Below are 17,668 nucleotides of genomic sequence, written 5' to 3'. Positions count from 1 at the left end.
TTTCTCTCGATCGTAGTTAGTCCTACATCACTTATCTCAACACATTGATTAGATCATTAATTCACTAATTTATTTTATCATTAAAATCTTATTAATTTATTTCATCATCAAAATCTAAGATTCAACGTAATATTTATAATCGTTAAACCCACCTCGTATAGTATAATATAAAGCTCAATTTTAATTGATTAAGAAGACTAAATAACTATAAGATGTAAATATCATGGTATAGACAACCAATTGATTTGTCCGTCCACACTAAATCCACCCTGGGCCCCACTCATGATCGCACTGCTCCGCTGAACCCAACCCTATTTCTCGGGGTCGCTCGCCTCGCCCACGAAACCCTACGATTCGCAGAGATACCGAAGGCCGCTTCTCTCGCATCTTGTGGATCGTCTCCTGTGTCCCCCGCTCTCCGAGATCGTTGCGGTAGCCGCTCCCTCCGTCCTTCTCTCCTGTTCTCATCTTGCTTCTTGCAACCACCCTAGCGCAAGGGTTCGGAGGTCTTTCATACAACTTTCTTTGCGTCGTAACATTCAATAACTTGATTAAAGTCTCTTTCGATTTGGTTGGAGTTTCGCATTGGCTGTTCCCAATTTTTTGTTGCTAAGATGAATGTCTTTCATGATTCTTTCGTTCTCCTTTTCCCCTTTCCCTGATGTGTTGCGGTAATCGTGAAACATGATTAGTTATCGAGGAAGATGGCAACCTCTGAGGGCGAGGTCAGCCGGTTGTTTCGGATCAGACGGACGGTGATGCAGATGCTGAGGGACCGAGGATACCTTGTCGTTGCTGCTAAAGACATCGACATAAACATGCTCCAGTTCTTGGAGAAATATGGGGAGAACCCTAAGCGGGATGAGCTTGTCATCAATAAGCAGAAGAAGAACGATAACAACGATCAGGTCCATCACTTTCTTATCTTCGATTGTGGTTGTTCTCTTGAGGAAAAAAAAAAAAGCTGGGTCTTTCCTTTCTATAGATAATTATCTTGTTGACATGCTTTAGGTCTTCTCTTTTCGTATTTTATTGTCTTTGTTTTGTAATGGTTGCAGTTGCAACGAATACCAGGCGTATGTTATTTTCTGTGCATCAGCCAATTACATCTTTTGTTTATGGTGATGAATTTGTCTCTGTCAGACTTCATTAACTCTTCTTTTTGATTTATATTTACTTATGCCTTTGCTATCTTTTTGACTTCTAATGATCATTATATTGTTTCTTGATTTGCTAATTAGGAAAAGTTCTATTATAGGTTTCTTCTATATCATTGTTTTTAAGTAGTCAACCTTTCGCACTCTAGGTGGTTAATTGTTATAATTTACCTAATGGATTGATAGTCCAGTCATAGCCTCCTTTGTTGATATTTGTTCGTTTGATTACCCTATACCTTGTTGAACTTAAATTTTGGGGATCCTCAAATATTTGGGAGTGTCTTCTAAGGATCATTTTGACCCATTTAGATTTTTGAAATGGCTTAAAATGTCCGAATTCCTGGCTATCAACCTTTATTTTTAATTGTATCACTTTGTTTGGTTATTGTTAAATGGAAGATATTCTTTCTGTGGTCTATTGTGCTGAACCTGTTGTGTAAATTCAAGGCAATTCATAGTTGTATTTACGATGGCTTCCTTCATATTTTAACCAATGTCTGAAGTTCTCATCTGCATGTTTCTTTTTTCTTTTTTGAATTAGTTATATAATTGATTAGGTTTCTTCTGTTCTTGCTACAAACAGTGGCAGTTTCTTTTTACAGCAATCTTGTAGAATTTTTTTTTTTGATTTTTTTACACATGAAATTAAAGCTATTATCAGGTGTTGTATGTTTTTGATACTTTTTGGCAGAAGTTTATTGTTGGCTTTGATCCTTCGTCTTTTATCTGATGACAGTAAAGAACATAAGACTTTGAAGGTGATGTGATTTAGCAACAGTTAATTATATAATCTAGGATTTCTTACCATTGATTTTTATATCTTAAATGACACTTACAGAATTTCACTTAATTTTGAGAATTTCTCATATCTCATTATTTTGTCTTTTTGAGGGGTGAAATTCAAGATGACCCATACAGGATCAATATCTCCTCTTTTTAATCTGTCCTAAAATGATTTTGAGAATACTTATTTGGAATTAAATTTTGAAGAAATCACTGCTCATGCAATTTGAATATTACATCAAGGATTAAATTTAAGTTCTTTTATTTTAAAATTGATAATGGACAAATTTTACTTGTCATGTACATTATAGACCCCAATTGTGTGAGTTGAATGGGATGATTATAAATGAAATTGATTTTAAACTTGAATATAACAAATCTTGGAATCTAAAGGTTTTAGATTAATTGGAACTAAGATTGAATTATGGGATGTAATCTTGGTTATACTAAGAAAAAATCCAAGATATAATTAGAATGAATGAACAAGAAGTTTTTGGAACTATTATTCAATAAAATGGAAATATTGATAATATATAGTACATAGAGTAATCATTGGGTGTCCTTCAGGTTATAATAAAAATTATTGTGGTTACTATTATAAAATAAATATTATATTAGTAGATGGACTGATTTGAAAGGTCAAATGTGCTTCAACAAAGTGATTTCTACTACTCAAACTAGGTATCATCCTTGTGCAATGGATGGATCGACAATTTTTTGGGGAAAATAACTTAGTTTGTGTTAAGAATATTGCATTTTTGAAAATCAAGACATGCAAATTAATTTTATTAAAATCGTGAACTAGACCATAGGATTGCATGATCTTGTGACCCATATTAAGCATGGTGACTTACACCAGACATTGAATCAGATTTCTATTGATGGGGTCTCCTTGCGAGTTGACTATGACTTAGTAAAGTTGGTGACTTTTGTGAGTCGACTTGAGTTTAGAGTCAACTCAAGAGTACTCATATAAAATATCATAAAGCAAAAAAAAAAATCATATAGAAGATCAAAAAGTAAAACACTGATGAGTCATACCCTCCACTATCTAGATGCCTGAAATGACTCTTTGGGTTTGTCCCTACTACTGTTGCCGTTGCTGCCATCATCGGTCCAACCCTTCCACCTCTGCTTCACCACTTCTCGTTGTCACTATGCAGGTCAAGCCACCTCTTTTAATCAGATAGAAGTTCAAAAAGTAAAACACTGATGATTCATACCCCCCACTATCTAGATGCATGAAATGACTCTTCAGGTTTGTCTCTACTGCTGTCGTCGTTGCTGCCATCGTTGGTCCAACCCTTCCACCTCTGCTTCACCACTTCTCGTTGTCGCTATGCAGGCCAAGCCACCTCCTTTATGTCGCTGCAACAAGCTGATCTTTTTTCTTCCATTGGTACTCTCCTGTCCTTTTATGTTCTCTCGTTTCTTTTCTCCCCTTTCTTCCCCTCCCATCTCCTCCCGTTTCTTGTTCTCTCTTGCTTTGATCCCCTCGTCCCCCGCTTTTATTCTCTCCTCTCCTATTCCCCTCTCTTACCCTCTTTTTTCTCCTGATGTTATTACTTGGATGCCAGATACTTTGAGATAGTACTTTTTATTTGGTTGAAGACTGGTGTGTGTGACGGTAGTATTCAAACGGTTTATAGTAAGCAATTTGTGATGATCTGAAATGGAACACCTGTGGTGGGTGGTAGATGGCAAAATTACTCCATGGACAAATGCATAATTTTGCATCTATTCCTGGTGGAGTGTTTATAGGCAACTCAACAAGCCTTAGCTTCCAAGTAATAAGAAAATTGTCTTTCGTTGGGAACATTGCCACTCTTATAATATGAATCCTAGAATTTAGGCTGTATTTGGGAACACATTTGCATTCTTAATGTGCATTTGGATATGGAGGCTCGAGTGAATGGCTTTTAGTGTTTTGTGAATAATAGATGAAATTTTTTTCTTAAATATACATTAACGTGAGTGTTGTTTAGTAAAATTATATTTCAAAAGTCCATTAAATATTATATGACAAATTTACCTTTCTAATATTTTGAATATTTATTAAAAAGAAATAAATATTTTTTATTTAAAATAATAAGTAAACAAATAAAATAAATGAATGTATGTAATTTTACAAAAAAAATTCATATGACCTAGACATATAATACATAAAAATATAATTATATAAATAAATATAACCTTTGAAAACAAATAAATAAATAAATAAAATTTTATCTTATAGAAGATGAATTATGTTATTTTCACTAAATCATGTTGGTAATTTTGTGATTTTAGATAATGCAATAGGGCACTTTGGGAATTTGAAAAATTATATTAGCATCCCATAAATGTTGGAATATTAATCCTACCCTGAGATACCATCAACATTTGCAATACATCATCGAGGTCAAATGCGATTTGGAAAAAAAAATACCAAACACTGAATTGCATTTGAAATGTGCATTGTCCCTCAATGCATATTTCAAATGTGTTTCCAAACGCACTCTTAGAGGGTGATATTTTGAGTTAAAATTCAGAAGGTTGCTTAAATTTCAGTTCTATTCCAATAAATTTATATAAACTATCAAATCCTTTTTAAAATCTCAATACCCATTTGTGTCCCTCAGTCATTTGCACATTAGTTTGATGTAATGACTTTACATGCTCATGTAGGTCCCGTTACCAAGTTGACTTCTCATGACAAGATGGGGTTCATCAAGGTCTCATTTAGGAAACTCAATTTCCGGTACCAGACCTGTGCTGTCCATGGTCAGACTAATATGGGTGTGGTAAGTGCTGGCATAGCGATGTGCTGACACCTTCTGTGGTACCGAGAAGAGGTAAGGGATGGGGGATGGGGGAGGAGGAGAAGATACTGATTTGGCGGTGGGCAGTGGCTGATGCGAGCAATGAGCGGGTGGGTCTGCAAGTCTCAGTCACTCACGACTCGCGTCCTAGGGACTTTAAAATGTAAGATGCGCTGCAGCTTCTAAGAAAGAAGGGGACTGAACCACCTGAAAAGAGGTGTTCCACATTCCTATTAATGCCTGGACCAGTAAACATGGTTTGGTATGAACCCATCTGTGTGAAGATTGAGTTTTGTGGTCTCATCATCTGTGCATTTTCAACATAAGCCTACTCAAGGTCAGCCTGAATCAAACCCATGGCATCCAGCTTAGGTTCTGTTGTAATTTTGCATAAAAAATTTTCAGGGCTTTCTTGGACAAATGGTTATAGGAAGTGTACCAATTTGGGTTTCTTATCATTAATAAAATGTTAAATAACCTTGGTTAAAATAAGGCAGCTAGTAGTATTTTAAGCTTTATTGTGGCTAAAATGCCTGAATTGCAAGCTCGAGAACAAGTTTCTAGACAAGTTTGAAGTCTATTGGGTTAATCCAGTACATACTTGACTACCATTTTTTGCAAGTCTTGAATGAATTAAGTTGTGATGATATCATTTTTATAGAAGTTGTTGCTGATTTAAAGCAACTAGTTGTTTTTGTTGGATATATTGTATTCTTTATTGTGACTGATAGTTTTTTCCAGAGTGATTTACAGTTACTGTTAATTGATCTGTCTAACATTTTTACTCTCTTTAACCTATTTTCTTCTCAGCCTTTGGACATTGGTTTATGGATTCTCACCTGCACACATGCAGAAACTAGTACTTGTGCATTTTTGCATACTGTTTTTGTATTTGAGTCTTCATGGTCAGTCATGTCCACTTATTTTGTTATTAAAGCTCCAATTGCTACTTGGTGATTCATTTTGTGAGCCTCTGTAGAGTGTTCTAAGATCCTATATGATCTGTCTGTTATGACTTTGTGACTAATAATGTCTTAATCAAGATTTTAATCATCGTGACTAATTTACAACACCACATTTATGTTTTTCACTTCATGATAGCAGATCTATGTCTTCTTTCCAACTGAAGCAAAGGTTGGTGTAAAACAAATAAAGCAGTATGTTGAGCGTATGAAACAAGAGAACGTGTTTAGAGCAATATTAGTCGTTCAACAAAATCTAACTCCATTTGCAAGATCATCCCTGCAAGAAGCATCTCAGAAGTATCATTTGGAGGTCTTTCAGGTATATCATTTCCTCTTTTGCAATTCTAGCAGCTGCTTCATAGCAAGCTCATATTGGTTTAAGTTTAAATTTATTATTTGGAAGTTTAAATTTTCTTGTCATATTTCTTTTTTGTTTGTTTCTTCTTAATTTTTAGGTAAGTGTATCTATTGATTTTTGTCTTATAATATTAAAACATAGGAGGCAGAGCTTCTTGTCAATATCAAGGACCATGTACTTGTTCCAGAGCATCAGGTTCTGACAAGTGAGGAAAAGAAGACATTACTGGAGCGTTATACACTGAAGGAAACTCAGGTAGCCAAGATTGATAAAAATTGATATACTTATGGTGGTAAAACTGATGTCGGCTTATTTGATGCATTTGCAAGTATCCTAGCATCATTAATTAGTTTCTGACAAGATCTTGAATTGGTGTTATAATGCTTACATAAGCACTTTGTCATTCTAAGCATGCATATGGATAACAGAGCTGGAGTTATGTCTTGAGACATTGTTTTGGTGGCCTGAACTTCAGCTTACAAAGTCACTTTGTGCAGCATCAAAAGAATTCTCATAATTGATCTGATGATATTATCTTTACATAAGAACTTCATCATGCTATCCTTGTTTGAACCTTGAATTCCTCTTTTTTCCTAGGTTGTCTTGAACTCATGTTAGCCTTCTTATTACTAATGCCATCAATCATGGTTCTATATTAAATTATTCGGACTTGTTTTTTGGGGCATTTTGATATATGTGTTCATGAATCTAGTTTTTTGTGTTCATGAATCTAGTTTTTTGTCATCAAGTTCTTTCTCTGTGATTATCTGTCATGAACTCCAAAAACTTGATAATTAAATTCTTCATTTCTCATCAAGAATGACACACACATTTGAATGTCCATGGATTAGCACTTGATAACTGTTCACTAGATAATTTGTTTGATTGATCTATAAGCCAACCTTGTCACTTACGGACCTTGTCTCGGATGAAAAGGAAAAGAGTTGCATGGTTATTGATAGCTAGTGTAAAAAAAACTATTTTACATCATGAACATGGATCTTAATCACTTTAAGTCATCATCCGGAGGTGAAGTGGGGGACCTCCACTACTCAGTTTCGTTAAAGTCAGAAGGGTGGACTTGAAGGTCGTTTTGGAAGTGGTCTATGTTATCGTTGCCCAGCTGTGGTACAAGATAGGCAAGGATTCTTTTATTGTTTTGGGTTAATGCAAATTAGGAAATTAGTTCAAGATCTAAGGATTGAGTAAGCAACTTAGAATGTACAAACACTTTTATGAAAAATGCTAAACTTGGTGGATACAATAACCAGAAGAATAATCAACATAATTTGTTTGCAGGAGACTTAAGTGTAAAAGTCTTGAAGGACACATTGTAGATATTGTTTGGTATCTTGAAAATGTTATGACACAGAAATGTTGTAGATATTGTTTCAGACCAGGATCTTAGGGACACGTTGCAAAGGTAAAGAGATTTGGTGACAACATTATAATTTTAAAATTTGTATTCATCTAGGAGACTTTAAATTTTATAAGTACTTATGATTCTCAAATTGGATTATATGAACAAACCAAAAGACAATGCTGGAAGAATTTAGACAAGATTATTCAAGGAATGCCTTCAATTGAGAAACATATTAATGGATGGGATTTGAATGGGCATGTGTCAAAAAATATAGTGAATTTAATGGAGTCCATGGGGGTTTGGAATGTAGGGAGAGAAATGGTATGAACTTAGATTTTACTATTTATACTTAGTTCGATGAACATTTGATTAGTTATGTAAGTGACCATATTTTTAGTTACAATATTCTCTTCAGAAAAGTAGATAGAATTATTTATAAGGATTGTAAATTTGTGCTCGGTAAAAGCTGAACGAATGAACATAGATTTATAGTACTAGATATATGTTGTAGGAAATAGAAGAATCAAAAGTAAACATTTACTATGTTACATAGTGGAAAATGTTGGAACCAAGTATAATCACTAATGACTTCACTAAGTAGGACTAAGATTAAAATTATAACATGTAACTTAGAAAAATTGACTACATAGCAAGGTTTGCCTTTTCGGGTGCCGGATCTGTTTCGGCATTCTGTCAAACCTGAATGTACCAGTCTATATCGATGTACTAACACATGATATGTCGGTGCGTATCGATGTTTCGACGAGGAAGAAAACGAGGGTGAAAAGGAAGGGGCGGTGGAGGAATAGAGGAGGAAGGAGAAAAGAAAGAAGAAGAAGCGGAGCAGAGGAGAAGTGCAGCAATAACACCTGGGAAGGCAGCGGGAGCATCACAGCAGCGAAGAGGCAGCCTGGGCTGCAGCATCGCAGCAGCGAAGTGGCAACAGCGAGGGCTGCGGCATCATTCGCGAGAAAAGTGCTGGCATTCGTGAGCCCTAATTTTCTATTTTTTTCTTTTTTAATGCAGAAATGGATTAGGGCCGACCACGTTTTGATTTTTTTACTATTTTAATCGGATCGTCAGAAACAAGGTGGTTCGAGTATCAGTCCATGCTCAGACCGATATGTACCTCTCGTATTGTACATTGGGATAATTCTTTAAGTATTTTGGATCGGTTATTCAACAAAATGGAGAGATTGGTGAATATATTATATATAGAATAAAAATTATGGGTTAAAATGGATATAGATGAAGGGAGGTTTGTGTTACTAGAAAGGATAAAAATGAGATTTTTTGTGAAAAATTAGGTGTAACTTTGCAGAAGACAAGATGAGGAAGAACATTTAAGATGGTTTAGATATGTGTCAAGGAGAGTGTTGTTAGAGGAGGTGAGAAAATTAATTTCAGTGGTATGTGAAGAGGTATATGGAGATTTGTGTAGAGGTATTTTTAATTAAAATATCTCCACTAACAATATGGCGAGAAAACCTATCCTAGTTTAAAAAAAATCTATTCTTATATCTACCAAGCTGACAGTAGTATTTTTTTTGGCTTCCCCCCTGATGTTAATGATTTTTGAAAAATATACATAATAATTGGCATATGTTTTGATATATATGAAATATAATATGCAAAATTATTTATGACATTTTATTATGGGGAATTTTCTTGTCGGTTGGGTTGGGTGAGGATGATAGTGGGGTATAAGTGATATTGTCCTCTCCTTGTGCCAATCAGGTTCTTTTTGAAAAAATGCCAAACTCATCCTGTTTTTGGTCAGAGCTAATTAAACCTGATCAGATCGAACCCTTGGTGTACCATGGGTGTAGGTTGAAATTATCAAATGGGTTGTTCCCACACGTTTCTTTTTTTCTCTCTTTATGTAGTCATTGGCTTCCTCTCTCCGTTATTATTGTTGCAAATCATCTAGAGTTGGCCAAATTTTGGTTTTATGACTGTTAATGTTGATTGATTGATGGATTCTAAATGATATTTTGCATTAAAGCTGATAATTTAATCAAAATTGGATGAGCCTATGATAATATTGATATAGATTATGTTAGATTCTGCCATGAACTTTGGATCAGAGAAAATGTTATTACGCAATGGTATCTTCTTTTCCATGGTTATTGGAATTTCAATCTAGGCTGCGGGGTTGCATGTTTCTATGCTCAGATGAAAATTGGAAAGCTCGATCCTTTGATCTGATTTTATGCATCCCTCTAGGTAGAAAAGCAAGTTTGACAACCTTCTTTTCATATGTAAGAGCAAGCAGGACATCCTAGGGAAAATTTCTGTTCATTCATTTGTCTCTTCTTTGTTTGTATGTTGTTTTGACGTAATCATTCAGTATTGCCTTTATCATTTATAACTTTGTATTGTTACGTTGTGGATTACAAAATCCGAATGATTCAATTGACTATAGAACCAAAGATATTCCAAGAAAGAAAAAAGATCATGTTGCAATATCTAGTTTGAAAGATATTCACTTTGTGTGGGTCTGGAGAATTGTGTGTCCTTTCAGATCTTGAAAATTGTGAGCCGTGGGATGAAGACATTGTAAGTTTGTAGCTTCATTTCATAATAAAGATGTGATTTTGGTTTCTGCAGAAGTGATTAAACCAGATACTGGTGTAATCCAGGCAGTTAATGTAGTCCAAATCAGTCTATTTATGTTAGATTGAGTCAATTTACTTGTTTATTGTTGAACTCAAGGGTGGCAGTAGTTTTGGTCTCTAATCCTTTTTGTGTATTCTTGTTTTAAATTTTATCGCATTCTTTGTGACTAATTTATAGCTTATTTCAGTGATTTAAAAAGGCGCTCGGGCGCTCACCTAGGCTCTCGGGCGAGGCGAGGCGAGGCCCGAGTGCCTCGCTAAACTTCCAGGCGGCGCGCTTCAAAGAGGCGCCGCTTAGGCGCTCGCGCGAGCCCAGGCGCTGGGTGCTTCGGGCGAGCACCTGTGTTAAACCAGGCGATCGAACCAGGATTTTAGGTCTGGTTCGGTCTCCGGTGGTTAGTTGGTTCAATCGGACCAACTAAAATCGATATCAGTTGTCGCTGCCCAACCTTAACTGGCTAACCCTACTCGTTGCCGCCATCGCTCCCACGCCCGCTACTCGCCGCTGTCGCTGCTTGCAACCGCTGCCGCTGCTCGCCGCTCCCGCTGTTCACCGCTCTTGCTCCCGCTCCCGCTCCTGCTCGCCGCTGTCGCTACTCGCCGTTGCCGCTCTGCTCCCGCTGTCGCCGCTCGTTGCTCCCGCTCCCGCTCTCGTTGCCTCCTTACACTCCCGCTCCCACTGCTGCTGCCTCCTTACGTTCCCGCTCCCGCTGCCACTACCTCCTTACACTCTCGCTCCCGCTGCCACTGCCTCCTTACATTCCCGCTCCCGCTACTGTTGCCTCCTTACACTCCCGCTGTCGCTTCCTCTTTTCTCAGTCAGCACTCCCTTACACTTTTCCTTCTCCTTCTGTATACTGTTAACAGTATACTGTATACTATTAATATTGTTAGGTTTATTTGAAATTATTAATTTTCAATACTGTTAATAGATTAATAATATATTATTTTGATTTTAATACTGTTAATTTTTATTTATTTAAAATTATTGTTAGGTTTCAAGATAAATGGCAAGTGTACAGAGCAACTCAATAGAGTCTCCAATTTTCATTTATGATTTTGTATCATAGATTCTCTTAATTTAATACCATATTTTTATTTAAAATTTTAAATAATTATATTTATTAATTATATTATATATTTTTATATTTTAGCGCCTCGCTTTGCTCGGGCGAGCGCTTAGCGCCTCGGGCGTTTTTGGACCTTAGCGCCTTTTGGTGCCTAACGCTTTTTAAATCATTGACTTATTTTAAGTAACATTAGCAAAAGGTGGCCGATAGAGGTGCAATCTTTATTTTTTTTGGGCGTATTTGGAGTAGAATATCTCACATTTCTCTAAAAGAAGGTATGGTAATTGATTATCTTCTGGTCTAGTTAGGAAATAGTGCATTATAGTATGGTAATTGATCAAGTAAAAGGTTTTTGGTGGCTTTTTGCCCCTGTTAATTATCTTTCTTTTCTTGGTTTATGTTCTTGCTTATCTTGATGTTCTTCCTTATCATTTTTCTAGTTCTGTTGGTTGTCTTCAGTTGCTCCGGAATTTGCTCATAGAGGTAGATCAAGAAACTTGTTAAATGTTCTTTCCTACAATCATGAAGATATTTAGTGTCTTCCAATGTTTTTCCTAATAAAAATTCTGCAATCATGAAGATATTTAGCGTTTAAGGTTATACAAGTCAAGGAACTCATTAAATCTCTCATAGTACCAAAGTTCCTCCTTTAAGACAGTTTGGCTGAGATTTTCCTCTAGATAGGCCTTTTTATATTTATCAAGATGGAGACGAGTGAAGGGGATTTGAAACAGCAAAAAAAAAAGAAAGGTGGTTGGTTGAACTAGAGGATAGGATCAAGATGAGAAATTAGAGTCGTGAGTGTGTGCATATGATATATGAGAAGATTGACATAAAAAACTGATTTGATGTGTGAATAAGCATTTATTTTATGTATGTCTACTTGTTTTTCTCTTTGTTTGTGTACTATTTTCCATATTGTTATTTATGATTGTTTTTCTCTTTCAGCTTCCTCGAATCCAAGTTACAGATCCAATAGCAAGATATTATGGCCTAAAGCGTGGACAGGTCGTAAAGATCATCCGACCTAGTGAGACTGCAGGCAGATATGTGACCTATCGATATGTTGTATGAGATGTTTCAGATGCCTGCTGCTGTAAAGATATGCTGGTACTATCCAGATGTGCAATTTCTATTTTGTTGTTGGCTGTTAAGTACAACTTTCCTTTGTGGTGCAGCCTAAGAATTACTTTGGTTATTAGTTTCCAGTGATATGGGAATGATGGTTTGCGCAGGAGCATGCTCATCCATGGAACCAACCAGCATTTGCATGAGAAATTTTGTTGACCGAGATCTACGAGCATAAACATGAGAAAATTAACAAACTTTGCTGTAAGATCCGTGTGATCTTACAGCCGACAAAATTAGCCAACTGTTCAGAGTTGTACTAATTATGAGTAAGCCAAGATCAGTGTGATCTTGTATAAAATTAGTGAATTTGAAATCCATGCAAAGTTATAGGAGAACATAATACCATTATAATGAACAATATTTGAGGCATAATTTTCACACGATAAAGTTGATGGGTCTAAAAATCAATATCGACGTAATTTCATCTTTTAATTTGCTGAAATCATTATAAATAATTATTTTAAACTAGAAAAATTGATGAAGCTTGCTTTTATAAATTCATTTCGAAGATATTGAGTGAATTTGGATGATTTAGGTGTAAGTAACGTTATACATTTTAAAACAAGATTATACATTGATTTTGAATAGTCTGTTAGAAACGGTATAATTGAAGTCTAATTTTTTTTTTTTCTATCAGTGTTATTGAAAAATATACAAATATTATATCAGTAATCCAAAAAGTAGTTTTGACACAATTTCAACTCATATTATAATTCTTGTATCAAGTTGCCAGATGTTTTATGTGTGTGTACTTCTGAAACTAATTTGTGTTTTTTGACCAGCCTTTCTAATGTAAACTTCATGAAAACTGCAAAGTGCAAATTACTAGTATCAGCTCTAGCGCAAGGGCGTTAAGATTGTGTCGACTACAGAATTAGCTAGCACAAACTAATTAAGATTGTGTGTCCAAAGTATACTTTATTTAAGAAACTTTATATCAGTTCAATATATCAAGCATGAAAATTGAAACTAAAACATGGGATGCACAACACCGTGTGATCGAGGCACAAACTAAGCACCAATGCAATGCTTAGTGATTGATGTCTTTCGGCTTACCAATGCTATTTGGACAAGTTTGTGATCGTGGATAACATCGTCGTTTATAGCTAAACGTTCGAGGAGCATGTTGAGCATCTTCGAACAATTTTCAAGATTATCAAGATGAACACTGTTCGTGAAAAAAGAAATGTTACTTTGCTTAGATAGATATTTTATTTTTGGGGCATCGAATCGACGATGATTTAATTCGGATGGATAAATCAAAGGTATAAGCTATGACAAAATGACGAACAACACCTCTTAGTTGTTTAGGTTAATATGTTGTTCGAAAATTATTAATGAAGATTCTGGTTATTCAACTAGAATATTGGTTGGGAACTAATCTAAATTTTATTTTATGCTTGTCTTTGTGTCGGGAAGCTCCACTAAATCTTATAAAAAAAATTATATAGTGGTGTATTTGATAAAATCTTTTCGATACATAAATTAGCATCAATTGTGTAGTGTCATCGAGTACTTTAGTACTGAATGTATCAAAACTTGAGACTTAGTTGGAAAGTGCACATACGGAACATTTTTATAGTTAGATTTCATGATTGTTTTATTGAAATACATGCCTTAATATCGAGGATGGTTACTCACCTTTTCTAATTTCAAGTGAGATCATGCCGTATCAAATATAAAAACTACACAATGATCATATGTGCAATCGCAATATTAGAGAAATGACACCATATCTATTGCATGACATTGATGTGTTCGTTATATAGTGCCGTGTCAGAGTGTGTTGGATCTGTGACATCAAGGTGCTAGTCGCATGATATCCTTAAGGTTCACAAAGTATTAGGATGTTAGACACTTGACAATGAAGTGGTGACGATATCACCCTTCCCATATCAAGAAATGTATGTGTTAAGGGAAAGTTGAATAGGGATTAACACTACACAAATCACGAGAAAGATCATTCGATCTCTTCGAACTAATAAGTATTTCTTATAAAGAATAATATATCAGAGAGTACTGAGGATGACATGAGAAAAAAGTCAAATAGAAGAACAGCAGATAAGTTGACAAAAGGAGGACAAAGAGATTAGGATAAAGATTTGGAACCACCATAAGTTGACAAGAGAGTTGATCGACAGGTAAGGAGGTCAAACCTAAACCCATTCAACTTAAACCGGATTAAAAATGACACGAAACCCATTATACTTGAACTGAGCTGAGCTGAGCTGAGCTGAGCTGAAACCAATGAACAAGACCATAGGACAACTTAAAATCACACTAGTTGTATGCGTTGTGTTTGTTCGATGGACGAACAAATTTCCCTTCCAACTATTCTAACCGAAATTAAAATGGGCGAATTATGGAGAACTTCTCTTTTTTGGTTTTTCATGGGATGAGGAGCATCTTTTTTTGGTATTTCTGAAAAGATGCTTTTATTATTCTTAGTATCCAAAACACCTTTGGCATAACGATAGCTTTCGTTTTTTTAAGGAGTGGTCCAAACTAGTCTATGAATTTTGGATTGACAATCTAATTTTCTCAGCTATAGTGCTTTTGAGTTTGTTTATAATGAATGCTCTTCGAAACATCGTAAGCCTATTCAAATTTACTATAACTAACATGAAAATATTTATTTTTGTTTATTCTTGTTCCTAAACCAATACAGATACAAATTTAAAATTTTATTTATTATATTGACTAGTTTCTATTAGATTTTATCTATTTATATTTATATTATAATATTTTTTTAAAAAATTATAATATTTTGATGAAATTATAAAAAATATTATAATATAAATATTAGACATTGTCACTTTATAGATCGGTGGATAGGATGTTGGTATAAAAAAAAATAGATTATAAATATCGACTTTTGAAAAAGGGTCAATCTCCTATAATTTCTTAGGACTTATAAAAGAGAAAACATGTTAGAAAAAACATTCACTCGGAATCACAAGTAAACATTTTAAAAAATACTTTATAGACAATACAAATTACAAATGAATTTTATAAGTTTTGAATGATTGCATAACAAAAGGTTAAAATGATCCATTACAGATCAAATATTTCTCAAAAAATATAAATTTTATTTAAATCTTCTATCGTTTCTCTAATTAAAAAAAATGAAAATAATTTTTAAAAAATTTATACAGAGGTTCTCCCGATAAAAAAAATTTTGTTCTTCGAAAATTCGTCCAATTAAGACGATACAAAAAAAGACCGAAGAACGTTTTGTTCTTGAACAGTCCTGAGAAAGGACGACGGAGAGGGCGAAGCACCACGTGTTGATCGCCGGGAAGTACGAACACTGCGCGTGTTCGTGTTCGTGGGACACGCCTTCTCCTCGTGCAATCAGCTACTGGTGTCTCCAGCACCTGGCAAATCGGTGGCCGTCCATGTGTCCCCCAACCTTCCATCTTTTCTCCCCTCAGCCCAACCCTATCGTCCATAAATACGCACTCATTTGGAAACAGATCCAGAGAGAGAGAGAGAAGAAGAAGAGAGAGAGAGAGAGAGAGAAAACAAATCGAAGCGTGTAATGGATAGAAGCAAATCAAGGATTGTGCCACCATCTGCTCTACCGACCATACGAAGAGGAAGACCGTGTCCCAACCCAAGTGCTCCTCCATGGGAGGTGATCCAACTCCTATCCCAATGGCTAGACCCCAAGTCCCTGGCGGTTGCCTCTTGTGTCTCCAAATCTTGGTACGCCATCTTCTCTTCCGAACACCTGTGGAAGCCCATCTGCCACTCCCTCTTCCCCTCCTCCCTCCACTTGACCACCGCCAATCCCTCCGTCTCTCATCGCCATCTCTTTCTGCTTCTACACGCTGCGTCGAAGCGGCGTCTCGCGATCCCCTCCCCGCCCCTCCTGTCACTCCGCCACCTCGTTTTCATGGTCGACGTTTTCCACGGCGACGCGCCCGTGCTGTCGCTTGCCGTTACAGGAGAAGAGCTCGAGTCGCTCCACGGGATCTTCCGATTCGAGGTGAGAATCGGTGAAGTCTATAAACGTGGAGAGGTTGATGCTCAAGAGGAGCTGAGGGTGGTCTGGATGGTGGTGACGAAGGAATGCCGAGAGGCCTTCACTTTGATCGATTATGTAGGCAAGGGCACGTCGGTCGGGAGCAACGAGTTGTGGTTCTCGGAGAAATTGCCGTGTCCATCGTCGTGTTGCTGCTCTGCGACCATGGATTTAGCTGACCTCGAGGCAGAAGTAGTTATAGAGCTTTGCTGTGACCATGACGAAGCTAAGAAAAGGGTAGCAAAGGTAGGCTTCGGTTTGATGAATAGCAAGGCTTGGAGGTACGTAAAAGTGGCTGATGGTCTGCTATATTTGCAATCTTTTCTTTGGCCTTGGAGGCATTAGCATGCGATCAACAATCTACTAGTCTGACTTTTGTATGCGTATTGGGGCGTAACTCGACTACGTGCCACTGCCGTAAGAGAGACTTGCGGGTGTTGTACGGACCGCTAACTTCTCCTTTGATGAAACTTGTTGTTCTAAAACCCTTTTCGATGAAGTGTCAGGGAATATATATATATATATATATATATATATATATATATATATATATATATATATATATATATAATTTTATTAATGATTCCGATTGTCGAGTTAACTAACTAACCATAAGTGCCTTTTATCATCCTACTTGTTCGGGCGTTTTTGGTTTTTGTTTCCAGGTGAACGGTAAGTCCCTGTTGAACAAGTAACATGTTGTACAAAACGAGTGTATGTTGAATAAAAGCTAAATATCGATAGCGATTTATATATTCATGTTCGTATGGGGTAATATAATATTACTTTACGAGCTCCTTTACCTCTCCGTCAGAGATGTTTTGTAATTTAAAAAGCTCAATTTTAAATCATTAAAAAAATATTACAATTCATGGTACCTTTGGATCTTAACTCATCAAACGACTCACAATTTTAGAGTCTTTTATGTAAAGATGAGACAATCTTAGCTTTATTAATACGTTCTTTGGTCATTCTAACTTTGGGTTATACCCTTGAATGTTATGATAACAGTTGCATCATTGTTATTATTGATTCTCATAATAAAAATGATTATTGGTGATAGTCTTCATACTAAAGGATTTTATCATAATACTATTTTTGATGAAAAATATTTATTTATCACTAAATTATACATTTTATTATATGTAATTATTTATTTTTATGATCGATTTATGTAAATTCTATCAACTTATTTATGATTAGTTTTGATATCAAATATCACGATTCGAGTCTGATGGGTTAACCGATTAATTAATTTTATTTTATATAAATTATTGATCAAAATATTTAAATTAAAGTTAATAATAGTATATTCATTCGATCCTTATAAGTCAATCTTAATCTTGTCCGATGTGAAACTAATCGAAAGTGTTACAAACTAAATGCATGAAAAGA

At 35.7% G+C, this 17,668-nt stretch overlaps 2 protein-coding genes across 4 annotated transcripts; both read left to right on the top strand.

The window, feature by feature from the left end:
* Positions 1-257: 257 nt before the first annotated feature.
* LOC103973581 (DNA-directed RNA polymerases II and IV subunit 5A) lies at positions 258-12,349 on the top strand. 3 transcript variants are annotated; one of them, XM_009388194.3, is made up of 5 exons: positions 258-506; positions 693-908; positions 5,846-6,025; positions 6,206-6,319; positions 12,064-12,349. In XM_009388194.3, exons 2-5 carry the CDS (start codon positions 705-707, stop codon positions 12,187-12,189), a joined length of 624 nt encoding a protein of 207 aa, XP_009386469.2. In that variant the 5' UTR covers positions 258-506; positions 693-704; the 3' UTR covers positions 12,190-12,349. The 3 variants fall into 3 exon arrangements, with proteins under 3 accessions (XP_009386469.2, XP_009386470.2, XP_064950944.1); XM_009388195.3 differs by having other exon boundaries at positions 268-432; XM_065094872.1 differs by having other exon boundaries at positions 345-498.
* A 3,390-nt stretch (positions 12,350-15,739) lies between these two features.
* LOC103973585 (probable F-box protein At5g04010) lies at positions 15,740-16,760 on the top strand. Its single transcript, XM_018821492.2, has one exon. The coding sequence runs from the start codon at positions 15,788-15,790 to the stop codon at positions 16,616-16,618; it is 831 nt and encodes a 276-aa protein (XP_018677037.2). The 5' UTR covers positions 15,740-15,787; the 3' UTR covers positions 16,619-16,760.
* Positions 16,761-17,668: the final 908 nt, after the last annotated feature.

This window comes from Musa acuminata, chromosome BXJ2-2 (genome assembly GCF_036884655.1).
Source record: "Musa acuminata AAA Group cultivar baxijiao chromosome BXJ2-2, Cavendish_Baxijiao_AAA, whole genome shotgun sequence".
NCBI classification, from domain to species: domain Eukaryota; kingdom Viridiplantae; phylum Streptophyta; class Magnoliopsida; order Zingiberales; family Musaceae; genus Musa; species Musa acuminata.
Note: the sequence above shows the minus strand (reverse complement) of the source record. Positions and strands in the feature narration are given on the sequence as shown.

Coding starts and splice junctions, on each gene's coding strand:
- LOC103973581 (XM_009388194.3), top strand. CDS start 705: ATGGCAACCTCTGAGGGCGAGGTCAGCCGGTTGTTTCGGATCAGACGG. Junction 909..5,845: donor AGAACGATAACAACGATCAG/GTCCATCACTTT, acceptor TCATGATAGCAG/ATCTATGTCTTCTTTCCAAC. Junction 6,026..6,205: donor ATCATTTGGAGGTCTTTCAG/GTATATCATTTC, acceptor ATTAAAACATAG/GAGGCAGAGCTTCTTGTCAA.
- LOC103973585 (XM_018821492.2), top strand. CDS start 15,788: ATGGATAGAAGCAAATCAAGGATTGTGCCACCATCTGCTCTACCGACC.